Raw genomic sequence first — 17,190 nt, 5'->3', positions numbered from 1 at the left:
TTCTACCCCCATGGTGTCTCTAACCCTTACTCCTACTATGAGGGCTCAATGTTGTTTGATAACAGGAAGGAATATGAACAGACAACTAGCATGGTGAGCAAGAGAGTGGAAGAAACACCTGTGACTAGGGGCCTCTAGGCCCTCAAATGGGGACTGAGGGAGGGGTGTGCTCAGAATGGGAATAACAATTCCATCTTCCAGCTCTCGACACTGTCACCTCATTACGAGAGGAGCTTTCCTAAGTTCCTCCAGATTGTACTCCCTGGCTCCTTTGACGACCTATGTCCCCTCCTAGTTCCCGAGCCCCTCTCCTCAGCCCCTTCTCTGGAGATGACAGATGTGTCCCTGTAGTCCCACTCCCAGTGAAAGCTCTTCTTACTACACTAAATGGGGGCTTCTTTAGGTCCCTCAGCCTCTCTGTGGAGACACCCCCAGGATTCTCTGCCTCTAGCTGACACCAGAGAGGAGACAAAGGGCACAGGCGAGATGCTTATTGAGGGGTAGGCAGCTGGATCTGCCTCAGGGAAGATAAGGAAGAGTCAGGTGGACTGACAGGGAACCAGAGAAGGCCTGGAGGCTTCACCTTGGCTTAGCTGGGAAGGTGCTGCCATCCCAGGCACCATTCTTCTCTGAGATCTCAGTTAGATTTTCATGTCATGGGGGTGGGGGTGAGGGCATGCCCCTTCCTCAGCCCCATCCCTCTCAGGACCACAGCCTCTTGGAGTTCAGTAGACACACAGATCCGGAAACTTCATCTCGTAGACAGGGATGGAGTGGCTCTGAGGCTGACCGTAGGCTGCGGTGATGGTCCCTGATGGGCTTGGTGGGGGCCTGTGGGGGCAGGAACGTATGGAGAAAGGCATGATGAGGGAATTGTGGGGTCCCTCCCCTGCACAACAAAACATAGCAGCTGATTGGGGTTTCTCTTTCCCATAGAAACTACAGACCGTGTCACTCCACGGGCTCCCAGGGGTTCAAGTAGTTCTAGAATCTATAGCTTGGAGTCAAGCTTTACTGCAGGCCCTACAGTGACATTGTTGCTTTAGAAAGTAAAGCAGCAGCCTGGGACACCAGGCCTTCTGGCCATTCTCCAGGTTTCTTGGAGCCTCTCTCGCTCTCCCCCTCTAATCTCTATTTTCTTGTCTGGGGAGGGGGGTCAGTGGCTGACTCCAGCCCTGGGGACAGAGGCTGGGGGGTGGGAGGTTGAAGACAGGTATGAGAGGAAGACTTGACAGGAGGAGCCCCAACCTTGGGCCACAGAGGTTGGGGTCCCCTGCCAGGGTTGCCACTTACCGGATGGTAATTTCAAAGATCTGATTGAGCTTGCTCTGCAGCAGTGATGCCTAGACACAAAGAGGGAACAGTGAGCTGGGTGGGCTCCCCAGAACCTCTGCTGGCTGGCCCACAAGTCCACCGATCTAGAGTGTGCACTGGAGGTGTGGGGCAGGGGCAGCCTTAGGAGAGGACCCAGGTACGAGGTAGTTCCCTGCACTTCTAGGTTGGACCCTGACTGTACATTCAGATCAGGTGGAGCCACCCAGCAAAGGTCTGCTGGGAAAGGACAGAGGGCAGGGACAGCAGGGAGGCCTTCAGCAGGCAGCTCCTGGATGCAGGGCAACAGGATCTGCTGGGCTAGAAGTCAGGAGGCTCGGAGCTAGTTCCAGCTCTCTGCTTAACTCACAAGGAGCAGCTTTGCAAAAACTGGCAGGTTAGACAAGATGACCTCCAAGTCTGTGAACACAGTGAGATTGTGTATGTGTTCAGTGACTAGGCCTCAAATCCCAGCTCATGAAATGAGCAGCATCTACCTCCCAAGATGGGTTGACAGGATAATATAGGCCCAGGAAAATCTATATATTACACACGCACACACACACAAACACACACACACACGTGTGTGTGTGCACAAGTTCGCATATAAATATGAGTCCTTGTGTGGTTGGTACAAATGGTGAATGTGTGTAAGAGTCCCTGTGTGGTTGGTACAAATGGTCAGTGTGGTTGGCTGCTAACCAAAAGGTTGGAGGTTTGAGTCTACCCCGAGGTGCCTTGGAAGAAAGGCCTGGCAATCTATTTCCAAAAATCAGCCACTGAAAACCCTATTGAGCACAGTTGTACTGTGACACACATGGAGTTGCCATGAGTCAGAATCAACTCAATGGCAACTGGATTAATTTTTGGTTTATACTTACATTTATATCAAATATAAAAATTCAAATTATGTAACTTGAATCATTTTATTCAATTATTTCCTTCAATAAAAATTGTACATGATTTAAATTTTTAGTGAAAGAAAAAGTATAATAAAATATGAGTTATTTGCAGATTTTGAAGGTTTACAATTATATTTCATTATTATTAAGATTGACATTGTACCCAACAAATTCAAGAAATGTTTCTGCTCCCCCCTTAATTCCAGGTATGAGCCTTCATTTCTACTTGTCCTGCTGCCTCTCTTTCAAATCTCTTTTCCAAGCCCTCCCTGCCAGGCCCCCTTCCTTGGAGGCTGGCCCTGTGGCAAACATTGTCTGTCCTCTGTCTTGGCCCTTCCGCCTTCACTCATCAAGTGGGGCACCTGCCTCTCAGAGTTCACAAGACAGTGAAATAAGTTAGTTAATGTAGAATGCTATGGCTCACAGTAAGTGTGATGTAAGTCAGGAGCCCTGGTGGCACAGTGGTTAAAGTGCTCAGCTGCTAACCAAAAGGTGGACGGTTCCAACACACAAGCTGCTTTGCGGGAGACAGATGTGGCAGTCTGCCCCATAAAGATTTACAGCCTTGGGAACCCGGTGAGGCAGTTCTACTCTGTCCTACAGGGTCACTGTGAGTCAGAATTGACTTGATGGCACTGGGTTTGTTTTATTTTTTTTATTATGATTATAGGAAGCCCTGGTGGTACAGTGGTTAAGCACTCGGCTGCTAACTAACAGGTTGGTGGTTCGAACCCACCACCGGCTCTGCAAGTGAAAGATGTGGCAGTCTGCTTGTGTGAAGATTATAGAATTATATGTCTGAGTCTTTTGGATCATGGGGGAGCAATGTTGTGCCAAGGCTTTGGGGAAGACCCTGGTGGGGCAACAGCGGAGCTCTGTGTCTTGAAATCTAAACCTTAATTCCCAGGGACAAAAGTGTCCAGATCTAGAAACTCAGCCTTGCCTTGGACCTAAATCTGGTCCCTAAGGTCTCATACCTTTTGTGCCTCACTTACCCGGGCCCCGCAGTGTGCTGCAATCTCCTCAAAGGGGGCCTTCTGGAACTTCTCCACCACTTGTCGACGCCGTTCTCGTTCCTGCTCCTCGACCGCCACGCTGTCCACTGCAGCACAGAGAATGGGTTAGCCCTTAGGTCCTGCCCTCTGCTGACCAGTAGGAGATGGGGGCATGGAAGGCTGTGATGCCCTCCTTCAGCACAGGAAGGGCCTTTTCTTGACACTTTCCAAGGGTTTGATACTCTTTCTCATATAACAGTTAGAGAATTAGTTATGTGAACCCCTAAAGCTGAGGTTTTAAAGCCTCAAGTAACTGCTCTGCCACAAAGACTCTTAAATGGAAGTTTATGGAACAGGTGGTCCCGGGAATATGCAGGGGTAACTTGAAAGGGGGCATCAACAATGGAAGAACTGGGTAGACCACAAAAGGTAACACATGAACTCCTATGACAGCACAGTCTGAGGACATTTAGTTTTGGGGTTCTACACATTCCACCTGATATGCCAAATGAGTTACCAAAAAAAAGAAAGTCAAATATGTTCATCACACTCTGTTTAAGAAAGCTGAGAAATAGTATTATCAATAACAACTGAAATAAAAAAGTTTTAGCACTTAAAGGCATAATTTATCAGTTGTCAAAAATAGTCTCTTATTTGGAATACACTGTTGTCCAATAATTCTGATAAATGAAGTAATACTGCATTTTAAACTCTATCGCCATGAATATTAATATAATAGTTTTCATTCGACAGCTTACTCATTTGAATCACACTGGACCATAAAATAGTCAAAATATTTATACAAAATTGCTTTTGACTTATCTGACTGACTGCAACTCTCCACTGATTATTTTTAAGGGCAACTGTCATGGTGGAGAAACGATTGTCTGATAGAGGATACACAGGGCAACGTTACTTGGCCCCATTTGGAGAGCGTGGACTTTTCATGATTGCTTTGGCAGTTGTGATGAGTTTAGAGGAAGCCACTAGCTTATCCCTCACATCTGTGCTGAATCACAGTTGGGAGATCAGCAGGTCAGCCACTAGCACTCCCCAAGATGCAGCCCCCTCCTCCCTAACAGAAGTCCCTCCAGGCTCCAACTTACCAATGGCTTTCTTGAGAGTCTCATAGGTGATCTCCTCAGCAGGCACTCGCTAAGAGAGAGGGGACAGAAATGCTCAGAAAGGTGGAGAAGGAGAAGGAGCAGCCTTGGCTTCATCTGGCAGCCCCTTTACTTCTCAAGAGAATGTCTTCAGTGGGGACCTTGTCAGAAACTACTTCAGGCCAACCACATTTCTTACCAGGGTCTCTGGAAGCTCCCTAAGCAGGCATAGAACCATCAATTCTCCATCAGATGTGGACTCAGAAATGAGTTTCAAGTCTCACCTACATAAACCCACTGCCCGTCCTTCTCCGCCAAGCTTGTCCCATCAAACCCCGTGGGAGGAAAACACTGTGTAATTAAAACAAACCTTCGAAGAATGTAACGGAAAACGTTGGAAGTGGAGGCAGTTTGCAAATATATCACATACAAATTTTAATAACTGAGTAATATTTTTGAAGACTGATGATATTAAATTATCTACTGATGTGATTTAAGTTTTTAATAAAAGTGAGAAATGGAAGATTAAAATCAACGTGCTCTCCACTGCTGAGGTTGGTCTGAGGACCTGGGTTACAGGACCTCAGTCTTCCACAAAGCCTACAAAAGGAAGTAGAAACAATAAAACTGAAACAAGTCAATTCCATGGATGACTGGACTTCAGTCAGATGCTGAAGAGAGTTGGGACTACATGCCAGCAATTCCCCGTGAGCCTGTGAGCTCCTGGAGACAAGGCTTTCCTCAGTGTTCTCAATCACTGAAACATAATATTTAGTGAAAGATGCAGATACAAAAGAGAATGACTCATTTACATAAAGTTCAAGAAATGACATATGTCAGAATAGTGGCTTCTTTTGCAGAGGGGGCTCCTGGATGATGACAGTGCTCTATTCCCTGACCTGGGTATGATTACTTGGGTATGTTCACTTTGTGGAGATTCATTGAGCTGTACGATTTGATTTGTGCACCTCTTTGGTGCTCAGTAAATGTTTTGAGAGGGAAAGGACAAAGTCGTAGGTATGGGATAAAATTATTCCACACATATTAAGTGTGCATGGGCTATGTGTGGGACTCTGGGCTAGTCACTCGGCAGAAATGGCAAACTTTGTTAGCAGGGGAATTACATGCAAGACAGAGCTATGCTGAAATAAATATGATTCACTCTGAGAGTTCATCCTGTACACCCATCCATCCACCTACTGTCAGAGCACCTGCCAACGTCAGATATTCACACGTTAAGTACTGGAGTTGTGTGGTGGCAACAGTCCAGAAAAAGAAAGAACACCATGGACTTGGTTAGGTGGAGGGAATGGACCATGAGCTTGGCATTGAAGAACAGGAGGACTCAGAGACTCAAGGTGGAGAGGAAGGGTGATTCAAACTTGGGATTCTATATTAGCGAAGATGTGGCAATGGAAATGGGCAGAGCACGGGGGAGGTTGTGAGGAGACCAGTCCTAGTGGGACAGTGGATGCATGACAGAGAGGAGGGTCTAAGCCGACTCTCGAAGAGGGGAAGGAAACTGTATTTGTTGATCCAGGAGGCTGGTTTACTCCCCAATTCCTGAGGCTCTCTTAACTCTTGGGAAGGGAGAATCATCTCTACTGGGGAAGAGGGCAGAAAACTAAATAGTCAACCCTGAGGCCCCAGAATATCTGAGGTTCATAGCCTTTTAGAGCTGGAAGGGCCTTGAAGGGCACTCCATTCAACCTCCTCATTTACTTGTTGAACGGTCCTGGACTGAGGTCTGTGCCAATAAATGAAGAATTGTTAAAGTGGTTGAGGGCATGGCTAGAGGGAGGCTTGTTCTCGACCCCAGAGACTTTTCCTTGTGCCCACCACACCAAGGGGAAGGCTCTGTGCCGAGGCCACCCCTCACCGTTAAATCAGCCTACTAGACACAGAAATTCGGGAAATGCCAGACTGTCCGCACTCTGCGCCAAGGGACTATTTGAGTCTTCCTGCCCCAGTCTACCCAGATGTGCATCCTTCTCACTTCCTGCTGAGGCTCCCTGCACCTCTGTCAATTCTGTTAACTGGAGCAATCACCATCATTAAAAAATCAAACCGTAAAATATCTTGTTCCTTCAACTCCCTCATGATCCTCTTCTTCCTCCCCCCACCTCCTCTCCCATTTCTTTCTCATTTGGGGTGGCGGGGGGCGGGGGTGGTGGAAGTGGGAAGCTTTGTATTTCCACTGTGATTCCTTATTTCCCCTTACTCATAGGTATACCCGGTTTATTTTCTGAGGCAAAAGAAATGAGACAATGTTAGGGGAGATATCACATGTTAACGTGAACAGAAGTTAGATATTCATAGCCCTCAAGACAGAATGGAAGGGAGATCTTTAAGGCACTGCTGTGGCTTTCACTAAAATAAAAAAGTACCTCTATTGATTCACCTGGAAAAAAAAAATTCTCACCCTCACCTCTCCTGTTAAGCCTTCCAATTTCCCACTTGGAGCATGCCTGCCTGCTTGCGTTGCTGAATAGGGAGTGGCTACCAGCAAACCTTTCGAGAGTGATTGTCATGACATCCTTGTGAGGGTGGGGGCACATTTCCAGGTGGAAAAGTCTATGATACATATGATGTGAGTCAGTAAGAAAACAGGCCTTACTTGAGACAGATCACTTTTCATGCAAACGTAAATGCTTCGTGCAGTTAAGGAGTCCTGAGCACCAAGTATCTTACTGCACAGGAGGCAGGAGCCGGTCCCCCTCTGGGGAATCTGGCTTTACTGGGGCGGAGTGTAAAGAATAGGAGACTCACTTCCTCTTTTTCTGGGCTGTTCCTTGATTCCACCTCCACCTGCAGGGAAATGGTTTCTCCAATGCTCTTTCTCTTGGATAAACGATCTTCATCTGGAAAAGACAAATTCCAGACCTTAGGGTTCCCAGCTCTTGGGGAGCAAGATGGAGAGCCTCCAGTCCTGTTTCCTATCCTCCATCTCTGCTTGGCCCACAGCTGTCGGTGCTTCATGCACACTAGCCATACCAGAGAACTCAAATATGCCCTGGGTCATCTTTGCCTATTTAGGGTGAAGATTTTGAAGTCATTGATAAGTGCAAAGAAACTGCTTATGACCAGACAACATATCTCAACTTGTAAGGAGCCTCATTTGCTAGTAGCATCAGTAGCCGTCACTTGTGGAGCATTTACAAAGTGCTCCTGCCTTCATTATTTCATGCACCCCTCACATCAGCCCTCTAAAAAAAAAGAATTTTTTTTTCTTTTTTTTTTTCTAAGGCAGGTAGTATTGCTGTCCCTCTTTTACAGTCAAGGGAAATGAAACTCAGAGACACTAAGGGACTCGTCTAAGATTATTCGGGCAGTTAGTTGCAGAGGGAGTCCCTGGGTGATGCAAATGCTTAACACTGTTAACTGAAAGGCTAGAGGTTCAAGGCCACCCAGAAGTATTTTGAACGAAAGGCCTGGTGATCTACTTCTGAAACATTAACCAGCGAAAACCTTATGGAGCACAGTTCTACTCTGATACACATGGGGTCACCGTGAGTTGGAAGAGACTCCATGGTAACTAGTACAAATTGCTGAAAGGTTTCAAGCTGGGTCTCTGATTCTGTAGCCCATGGATGCTCTTTCCACTGCAATGGGGCCTCTCTCATCCACAGGCCAGGCTATCTTATGGACCAGTTACCTCCAAGGATCCTGAAGTGAGGAGAAGACATAGGGAAATCGAGAGGATCTCACCATGGGTTTCCACTATGCCTTTCAGCTCCTGTGTGACATCCAAGGTACCATGGAAGACCATGGAAGCACCCACAAGTTCCTTACACTCAGGCCCTTACCCTGCCAGGAAAAGGTAGGGGCAGGGTTGGGAGTCCCTACACAGCCCCTACCTGTCAGCTGAGGGATGTAGGGCATGCAGAGCCTGTCTGAATTGTATCCACTACCCCCCAGGACTTCGCTGATCTTGCTCTGGCGGAAGAGGAACTCGGTCACCACTCCATCAAGGTTTTGAGACAGCCTGGACACAAAGGAGGGAAGAGGCAAGTGAGGAGCGTGGGCAACTAGAACAACTTCCTGATGACTTTCCTTATGACAAAAGTAACATATTATACAAAATGACAGAGAAGCAAAAAGAAAGAAAAAAATCACTCACAGCCCAGCTTCCAGACGTAACCACGATTTACATTTCTGTGCATAGTGCTTCAGTCCATACATTTATGTGCACACTCCCCCCGCCCCCGCCCCATTCCTGCTCTGTGTTCTGTTTTAGCCATCTAATACGTAGAGAATATTCTCTCACACGAAGTATTCTTCCACATGGATTCTCAGCGATTTACTGTATGACTGGGCCATACATCATTTATACAGCCCACTCCCCGTCGTTGGCATTTTGTTTCTTCAGAACATCTGTTCCTTGAGTTCCTCTGATGCTGAAGTGATTATCAGCCCACGGACTGCAGCTTGAGAATGCCACTCGGATTTCAGGCAGTGACTTGGCAGGCATCTCCCACGGGTTTGGCCAGCGCTCCCCAGAGGCTGCATTATGCACTCTGCATCCAACACACCACAGGGCGAAGCACCATGCATGAGGTGTGGATTACAGGAGCGTCTGGGGGTTGAACTTCACCCAGGACTTCTGGGCCATGGGCCGGGTCTACTTTCTTTCTTCATTCCATTTATTTGTTGTTGTTGAGCATATACACAGCAAAACATACACCAATTCAGCAACTTCTTCAGGTACAATTCAGTGACATTGATTACATTCTTCAAGTTATGCAACCATTCTTACCCTCCATTTCCCAGTCATTCCTCCACATGAACAGAAACTCACTGGGGACAGGGTCCACTTTCTGCCCTGGATTCCACAGAGGCCTGAGCCTCTGGTGTCTGGGTGGCCTCTCCTGGCCTCGGCCTCCCACCTCCTTACCAAGCTGCTTGGTGTCTCTTTGACCAGGTCCCAGGTTCGAGCCTCACCTGGGCCTCTCCACAAATACATCCTCAGGAAGCATGTACGGGGCCTCCTTCTTCCGTGCCTCTATCACCTGCAGTTTGGGGGAATCAAACGAGAGGAGCTGGGTCCAGCAGGGAGAGGGAGATGAGAACAAGCAGATGAAAGAGCCCTCCCACCCCTAGTCTCAGCATTCACCCCCTCCCACAACCTGCTTGGTAGAGGACACACAGCTGGGTTTTTTGACTGAGAAATTCAGGTGAACATGAGCCCAGAGCAGCCCGAGAAGCCCCAGCGGCCTGCTAAAGCCATCGCCTTCCGCAACACAAGTGCGTACATGTCCTGATCCAAGGGTCCCTCACTCCTAAGAGGCTGCAGTTCCTGGCTCCTCTGCTGTCTATTTAAACACGTAAATGGCACCGTTTCCCAATCACAATACCCAGGTGCACTGCAAAAACAGCCTGGGCAACAGTGACACCTTGAGCTTTCCTCAATATCCTTTTCAAATTTTTGCAAGAGAGGTGAAAGTCACTGAGATCGTGCTGAAGGGAGAATGGCTGGCCTGCAAGTAGGAGCAGGGGTGGGTCAGCAGGAACACAGCTATTTTAAACGAGGAGGATGGTGGGCATTGCTTTTCTTGCAGTCTCGTATCAGGCAGAGGCTGCGAAGGCCCGGCCTCCCTTGGGGTGGTCTCTGGTGCAGTGATACAGCTACCTTTCCTGCCCCCCAAGTCAGCCCAGGCCAGCTAAGACCCAGAGATTTTTGTTTTGTTTTGTGGGTGTATTTTAAAGTTATTCCTAGACATCATATCATCTCACCTGCAGTACTTCAGCAGGGGTGACACTGGGCGGGGGGGGGGGAGGTGTGACACCAAGATGACCCCAGGGCCCGCAGCAGTGGCAGCATGGGTGGGTGTACTGGGCCACTGGGGGAGGGGTCACAAGGCTGTGGCATCACTAGGGTTGGTGCCATCCCTCACCCATCACCTGCCAGTCAGGGTACGGGTGGCCTGGCTGTAGCACCCACCATTGTGAGAGGAAAAGGGTCTCTGCCTTGGCCAACGGGAGTGGAAGGAGCTGCGGGGAGCCCCAAGGGTGGGGCTGGGAAGGTGTGTGGGGGGGGTCACTCCACCCACCAGGGGTGCTCCCGCCAGCAGCCTACCCACCCCAGGAGGGCAGGTATGACACCATGAGTTACCACACTGGGTGACACCAACTCTATGATGCCACTATACTTCAGTATTTTTAAAAAGATCTCTCTGAGACAACTGAGGACGTTTGATTATGAACTGGGTATTAGATAACAGCAAGGATTTACTGTAATTTATTCAGGAATGTCACTAGCATAGGGATCATGTAGGAAAGCGGCTGTATGTTTCTAGACAGGTGCCCTGAAGTACATAACGGTGAAGCGACGTGGCAGCTGGGATTTGTTTCTAAATATCTCAGCAAAGGAAAAGAAAAAGAAGAGGGGAGAGGTGAAGCAAATGTGAGGAAATCTTGGTAACTATTTAATCTGGATGATATATTGGCATTGATTGTTCTACTCACACTACTTTCGTGATGCTTGCACATTTTTATAGCAAAACCGCTTTTTGAAGTAGCCTTAGTCCCACATGCTCTGAGAGTGTGTGTATCTGTCTTCCATGAGCAGGGGAGGGGTAGAAGGGCAGGAAGTAGAGGCGGTGGGCAGCAGGTTCGGAAGGGGTACAGGATACTCCCCGTGCCTGACCTCACCTGCTACGCCATGTCACATCCTAGTTAATCTTTGGGAGAGTCCCACTCACACGAGGAGCAGGAAATGCTGCCCCAGTAACTTCTCGTATGATTACTTCTTACTTTAAACCTTTCTTCGATGACTAAGACTAAGCACAGGGCTAATGTAACCAAGCCAAAGTTGAGTGGGGAAACCCCGAGTTGAGGGAGCGAGGAAAACAAGAGCTGATGGCACGAACCTCGTGGATGTGCTGGCAGAAGGCAGGCACCGTTGTGAGCTGGCTGATGAGGTTCAGGTACGCTGCACCCAGAGCGTAAAGGGCGCAGCGGTTGTACACCGGCAAGTTCTCTTCATTGACCTGGGCCACATCCTATGGCAACACAGAGAGGCCTCCAGAATTTTCAACTGACAAACTCTACTGGTGCCCTACCCTCCACCCAGCCCCTCATCAACCTTCTTTAGAGATGGCTCACTTTTCTAGACTCAGCCTTCCTTAGCATTTGCCCCCATAACTTCCCAGGGGCGAGGAGTCATCCCCGTTAAAGCTAAAGTGAATGGTCCCTAGAGCAACCCATGACGGGGAGGATCTTAAATACTTAATGAGTATAATGGCAAAGGAATCTCTGGGCGGTGCAAACGGTTAATTTTTTCAGCTGCTAACCAAAAGTTTAGAGGTTTAAGTCCACTCAGAAGTGCCTTAGAAGAAAAGCCTGGGGATCTACTTCTGAAAAACCAGCCATTGAAAACTCCATGGAGGACAGTTCCGCTCTGACTTGATGGCAACTGTTGTTGTTGTTGTTGTTGTATTTATAATGGCAATGACCTCAATTCCTCATTTTTGCAGTTCTGGCTGTAGTGACATTTACTGTCCAAACCCTTATCCCACCACTAGGATGCTGTCTCCTTGCTAAAGACCACCGAAGATTCTTGGAGGCTTGAGATGGCCTGCTAAACTGAGTTCATATGTCAGGTTGAGAAAGTTGTGGGAGTCACCACGGAACGGAGAAGCGAAAGAGTCCCAGTTTCTAGCTCTTGAGGGTGGCAAGAACTAAGAAAACTGTAGCAGCTGGGTTGAACTTGCAGGGTCGGGTGCTGTCAAACAGGTGGCTGAAGACTCTCATCACTGAATTCCCAGGCTTTCTACAATTCAGGACTATGATGCCCCGTTAGCCTCAGGGCCCTGGAGACCCTGGTCATTGAGGTCTGAATGACCCACCTCAGCTCCTGCATCCTTGGGAGTACACTTCCACTGAAGCACACCCAAGAAGTCTACAGTCCCCTCTAGTGCCATCCTGACTGCCTTAGAATCACACAGGGCTTGTTAAGCAAACAGGTCCCTGGCTTGGAGACTCTGACTTGAAAGCTCTGGGACAGAACTGGGAGTATGTATTTTTATAAGTGCTCACAGTGATTCTGAAGCATAGCCAGGTTTGGGAACCAGAGGGTCTCCAGACAAATAAGTTTGCTTCGGGATCACTCAGGGCTTAAGAGCAGCCTCTGGGGGAATCCTTTGGGTCTCACTCAGTCCCCGGGACACCGCTAAAATACTAGAGTATGAGGCGTGTTTTTGAATGGCCACATTCCTCTGGGTCTCCTTTAGTCTGAGGATGGGCCAAGGCCATGGATGAAGCACACCTCGGTGGTTTCCCGAACAGAACCATGGTTTGGGGTCTCCATCATGGAGGAATAGCCAAGCAAAAGTGTAATACACCTGGGCTCCAAAACAACCTGTAAACAGTTGTTACTTTGTACTGTCATTAGTGCATGACCAGAACAGGCCTCCTCCCCCTGGTCCCGACCCTTGTGTCCTGTCTATGCTGAGGCCCACCTGAACAGCCAGCACCAGGCGGATGAGGTCCACCACTACCTCCTCGTTGGCCAGCTCGATGCTGATGAGTGCCAGCAAGCCATAGAGGGCCTTGTAGTGCTTCTGCATGTTTGTCTCTTCCTTACAGCTCAGGTAGATGTGTCTGTAGAGCTGCTGGGAGTGCTGTAGATAGGGACAGAGGCCAGGCAAGGCCACGTGGGTGGGTGGGGACAGGTGGAACAAGTGAAAAGGGGAGGAAGGCCAATCTGAATGGAGGTGTGTGCCCGCCTTCACCCTCAGGGAGTGGGCGCCTTGCAAGGCTGGCTCCAGTGGAAGGGAGCACATGCTGTGTGCAAGTTTGGGGGCCCCGAATGAAACCGGCAACAAAAGCTGCTGCCCAAATCTAGTTTTAGGAGAAGAACACAGTCTGTGGATCTGGACTGGCTCACCAAGGGTGTTTCTCACCAGCCTTTGTGATGAGCATTGCCCTTGGCTTCACCCTCTGAGGGGCCCGCTGGTCACCCTGCCTAGCATATGCAAAGGGGAGGAGGCAGGTCCTGTGGTTGGCAGTGACTTGGGGGTTGGCAGGTTGGGGTGTACGGGGCCAGGCCTAACTGGGGTTCACTGTGTCCAAGGCTACACTCACTTACCTTCTTCATGAAGACCGTGTCCTGTCGGGAGCACTTGTCCACCTTCAGCTTCAGGACAGAGATGTCGCTGAGGGTACTGGGAGGGGACATGAGGGGCCACCTTAGCCCTTGTGTGAGGACAGCCCTCACACGGTATCACTGGGCTTTTTATTCAACACTGTTAGTTTGTGCCAAAGCCCCTCACTGCTTTAGTTCCCTCCTAGTGCTTTTTTCCCAAGTTCTCAAGTTCTTGTCCTTTTCTCTTAAATCTTGATCCTGGTTATTCACTTCCTCATCATATTCCCCCAAATTCCCTTAGTCCCCACTGACAGCCCCACATCTTCTTCCCTCTAGGACCTGCTTTCATCTCCTAAATCTCCAGTCCACCACTATGATGGTTAATTTTTTGTGTCAACTTGGCTAGGCTATGGTTCCCAGTTCTTTGGCCAAATACTAGTCCAGTTGCTGTTCTGTAATATAATGTATTTTTTTTTTAATGTAATTACCTCTGATAATGTAATCCAATGAAATGTAATCAGTCAATCAGTTGAAAATGGAGTTTCCCTAGGTGTTCTGCCTCCAGACTATAAATATTTTGGCAGAACTTTACTCTGCACTCTTCTCATTGCCTGACTTATGGACTTTGGATTTGCCAACCCCCCACAATTGAGTGAAACAATTCCTTGAAGTAAATCTCTCCCTGTATCTCTTTCTTTCATTGGTTCAGTTTCTCTAGAAAACCCTGACAAATCCTCTCCCAGGCACAAGGTCTCTCCTCCCCTTGCCTACCCAGTACCCCAGAGTCAATCTCTGTGATCAACCCTCTGGTGGGTCTCCCTGGCTACCTCAATGGTCCTCCCACCTGGTTGTGAGGCTACTGGCCAAGAAGACAGACTCTGTGGGGCATCTTCTCCCCTATCACCCATCAGCTGGAGGGATCCCAAGTTCACCTGATGGTAGAGAACTTGTGGCGGTTGCCATGACGATCAATGAAACTGATGAGAATCTCCAGAACGAAGAGACGGATTTCTGCATCCTCCATGAGGGCAGTGGAGAGAAGGCGGTCCAGGAAGTTGCTGGGCAGGGCAGACATCATGTTGCTACACTGGAAGCCTGTGGATACCTGCAGGGGAGCCCAGGATCGGAGTGCTTAGTGACACCCCCTCTTAGGCACAGGGGGGACAGGGGGTTTCCAGTAGAAGTTGGGTCTAAAGTATCCATCCTCTTGAGACATCTCTCAATCCATCCCTGCACCTCCACTCAGGCCCTGGGTGCCATAGGAAACCTTTTGAACACTCCATCAGCCACCGAGACAACCTGCTCAGCTTGGCTCAGTAGACATGTGGGTGGATGCGGATGGTGTGCAGGGACAGTAAGTTGTTAAAAGAAAGGAAGGACCCAGACTAGGCAAACACATAGAGGCCAAAGTTTATCAGTGGTTACCAGGGAGGGGTGGGAGGGAGATGGGGAGCTATTGCTTAAGAGACACTGAGTTCCTGTTAAGGGTGAGAAAAACATTTGGAAATGGATAGAGATGATAGTTGTACAACATGGGAGGTGTAAATAATGGCACTGAATTGTACAGGTAGAAATGGTTGAAACGGCAAATATTTTGTTATAAAATTCCACCACAATTTTTTAAAAAAGCAAGCAAGATACGAGCACTAGAGGGGAACAGGAGCCAGGGAACCCCTGAACCTAATATTCCAGAACATCTTCCACAATCATAATTCTTCATGAAGAGTATGGACAATCACAAAGGAATAGAGACGGTGTATGAACGGCTGGGCTGGGCTGAAGAATCAGACCCCATACACATGACAACAACCAAAGACCACACACAGCATTTGGTTACATCCCCTTGTTATGGTGCTAAGGGGGGGAGGGGTCTTCTGATTAAAGCCAGTTGGCATAAGCATATACATCATACATGGTATCGTCAAAGCATTCAAAAGCAGCAAAACATATGCAATGCTAAGCTTGTATTGCAAAACAACGCCTTTGATGATTCAGAAGGTCCCTGAGGATCTAGTATAGCCTGGGGCATCGACAGCGAACGTCAGTGTTCACTGATGATCCCTTGAGATGCATCTGAGTGTGTCCCAAACTGTCTCCCTAACAAAATGCCAGGTACAAAATAAAAAAAAAAAAAAAACTCGTTGATGTTGAGTCTATTCTGACTCATAGCAACCCTATAGGACAGAGTGGAACTGCCCCATAGGGTTTCCAAGGAGCAGCTGGTGGTTTCGAACTGCTGATCTTTTGGTTAGCAGCCGTAGCTCACCATAGCTCTTAACCATTATGCTACCAGGGCTCCAGGTACAAAATAGTGAGGGTAAACTTAGCAAAGAAATGGCAGACCAAGGGGGTAACTGGAGATGGGCAGTGTCAGCATGAAAAAGCTTTATAAAAATAGAGTGAGATGAAGGCGATGGGCTGGGGAAGGCCTGAGACTGGGCATCTGTGCAGATGGGCAGGGCTAGAACAGAGAGACAGCTGAGGGGTGAGATGGGAGCCTAGGGAGGGAAGGGGAGTGAGGAAATTCCAACTCAGCATAAGAAGTCTGAAATCTGATGTACAACAATCAGGAACTAAGACCCACTGTTTAATAAGGGCAACATGTGGGGAGCAGCATTTCTAGAAAGTTCTTCCCGTGGTTGTGTTTGATAGGTGAGGAGAGATGGAACAACTAGAGAATTATCTAGTCATGAGAGTTGCAGAGTTTATGCTAGGGCTGTGCATGAGAATACCTGGTGGGGGGGCTTTTTATAAAGACAGATTCTAGGACCCCACTCAGGCCATGGCTTAAAATCTATAGGGAATCTATATAATTTAACAAGTGGATCATGGGACTGGCTTCTAAGAACAACAGCTGTAGACTCCCGTGAGGGCTGCAAGGATGGTAAAGAAGAGGTGTATGAAACACTGATGAATGGAAAGATGGTAGCTGTGAGACTGAGGTTGGTACAAGTGCCAAGGGGGAAACAGAGAGGAAGGACCTGGGAAGGGCCTTAGAGAGAAAAAGGGCAGAACCCCCAGGAAAGCCAATGAATTTCATCTTAAGATAATGCCTGAGTTACAGGCCCTCAGCAGCTGTCTTAGTTACACAGTGCTGCTATAACAGAAACACCGCAAGCAGATGGCTTTATCAGGTAGAATTTCATTCTCTCACAGTCCAGGAGGCTAGACGTCTGAATTCAGAGTGCCAGCTCCTGGCAAAGGCCTTTGCTCTCTGTCAGCTCTGGGGAAGGTCCTTGTCATCAATCTTCCCCTGATCTAGAAGCTTATCTGTGCAGGGCCCTGGGCCCAAAGGATGCACTTTGCTCCTGGCACTACATTCTTGGTGGTATGAGGTCTCCCTGTCTCTTTGCTCACTTCTCTCTTTTATAGCCAAAAAGATTGATAAAACCTAATCTTGTAGCTTGAGTCCTGCCTTGTTAACCTAACTGCCCCCAATCTTGCGTCGTTAACATCATAGAGGTAGGATTTACAAAACATAGAAAAATCACATCAGATGACAAAAACGGTGGACAATCACACAATACTGGGAATCACGGCCTAGTCAAGTTGACACACATTTTCAGGGGACAAAGCTCAATCCAAAACAGTAGTGTACAAGGAAGATCTGTGAAAATTAGACACAGGCTTTCTACCTGCTCTGGGTGACCCAGCTCTGTGGGTGTCCAACCTAGCTAGCAGAATGCACCTTTCCCCTGGGCTGATGCAGCCCTGTGCCAGGGCACACAAGCTGATTTCAGTCCCCCACTTGTCCATTTGACTGGGCAGTATGCAACCTGAACAGCTGTATGTGG

General features: G+C 48.4%; 1 protein-coding gene across 3 annotated transcripts in view; it reads right to left on the bottom strand.

Annotated features, from left to right (window-relative positions):
• The window catches only part of EFR3B (EFR3 homolog B), a 108,918-nt gene continuing 91,728 nt past the window's right edge, over positions 1-17,190 (bottom strand). For all 3 annotated transcript variants that reach the window (XM_049903980.1, XM_049903981.1, XM_049903982.1), the window contains exons 13-23: positions 14,329-14,501; positions 13,400-13,475; positions 12,771-12,932; positions 11,181-11,312; positions 9,253-9,320; positions 8,169-8,296; positions 7,081-7,172; positions 4,315-4,363; positions 3,209-3,315; positions 1,294-1,343; positions 1-831 (exon numbers count right to left, since the gene is read on the bottom strand). In XM_049903980.1, the coding sequence (XP_049759937.1) occupies positions 726-831; positions 1,294-1,343; positions 3,209-3,315; positions 4,315-4,363; positions 7,081-7,172; positions 8,169-8,296; positions 9,253-9,320; positions 11,181-11,312; positions 12,771-12,932; positions 13,400-13,475; positions 14,329-14,501 (1,143 nt within the window). In that variant the 3' untranslated portion in view covers positions 1-725. The remainder of the gene's footprint in view (positions 832-1,293; positions 1,344-3,208; positions 3,316-4,314; positions 4,364-7,080; positions 7,173-8,168; positions 8,297-9,252; positions 9,321-11,180; positions 11,313-12,770; positions 12,933-13,399; positions 13,476-14,328; positions 14,502-17,190) is intronic.

Source organism: Elephas maximus, chromosome 12 (genome assembly GCF_024166365.1).
Source record: "Elephas maximus indicus isolate mEleMax1 chromosome 12, mEleMax1 primary haplotype, whole genome shotgun sequence".
NCBI lineage: Eukaryota > Metazoa > Chordata > Mammalia > Proboscidea > Elephantidae > Elephas > Elephas maximus.
The sequence above is the reverse complement of the archived record's forward strand: the minus strand, read 5'-3'. Positions and strand labels throughout refer to the sequence as shown.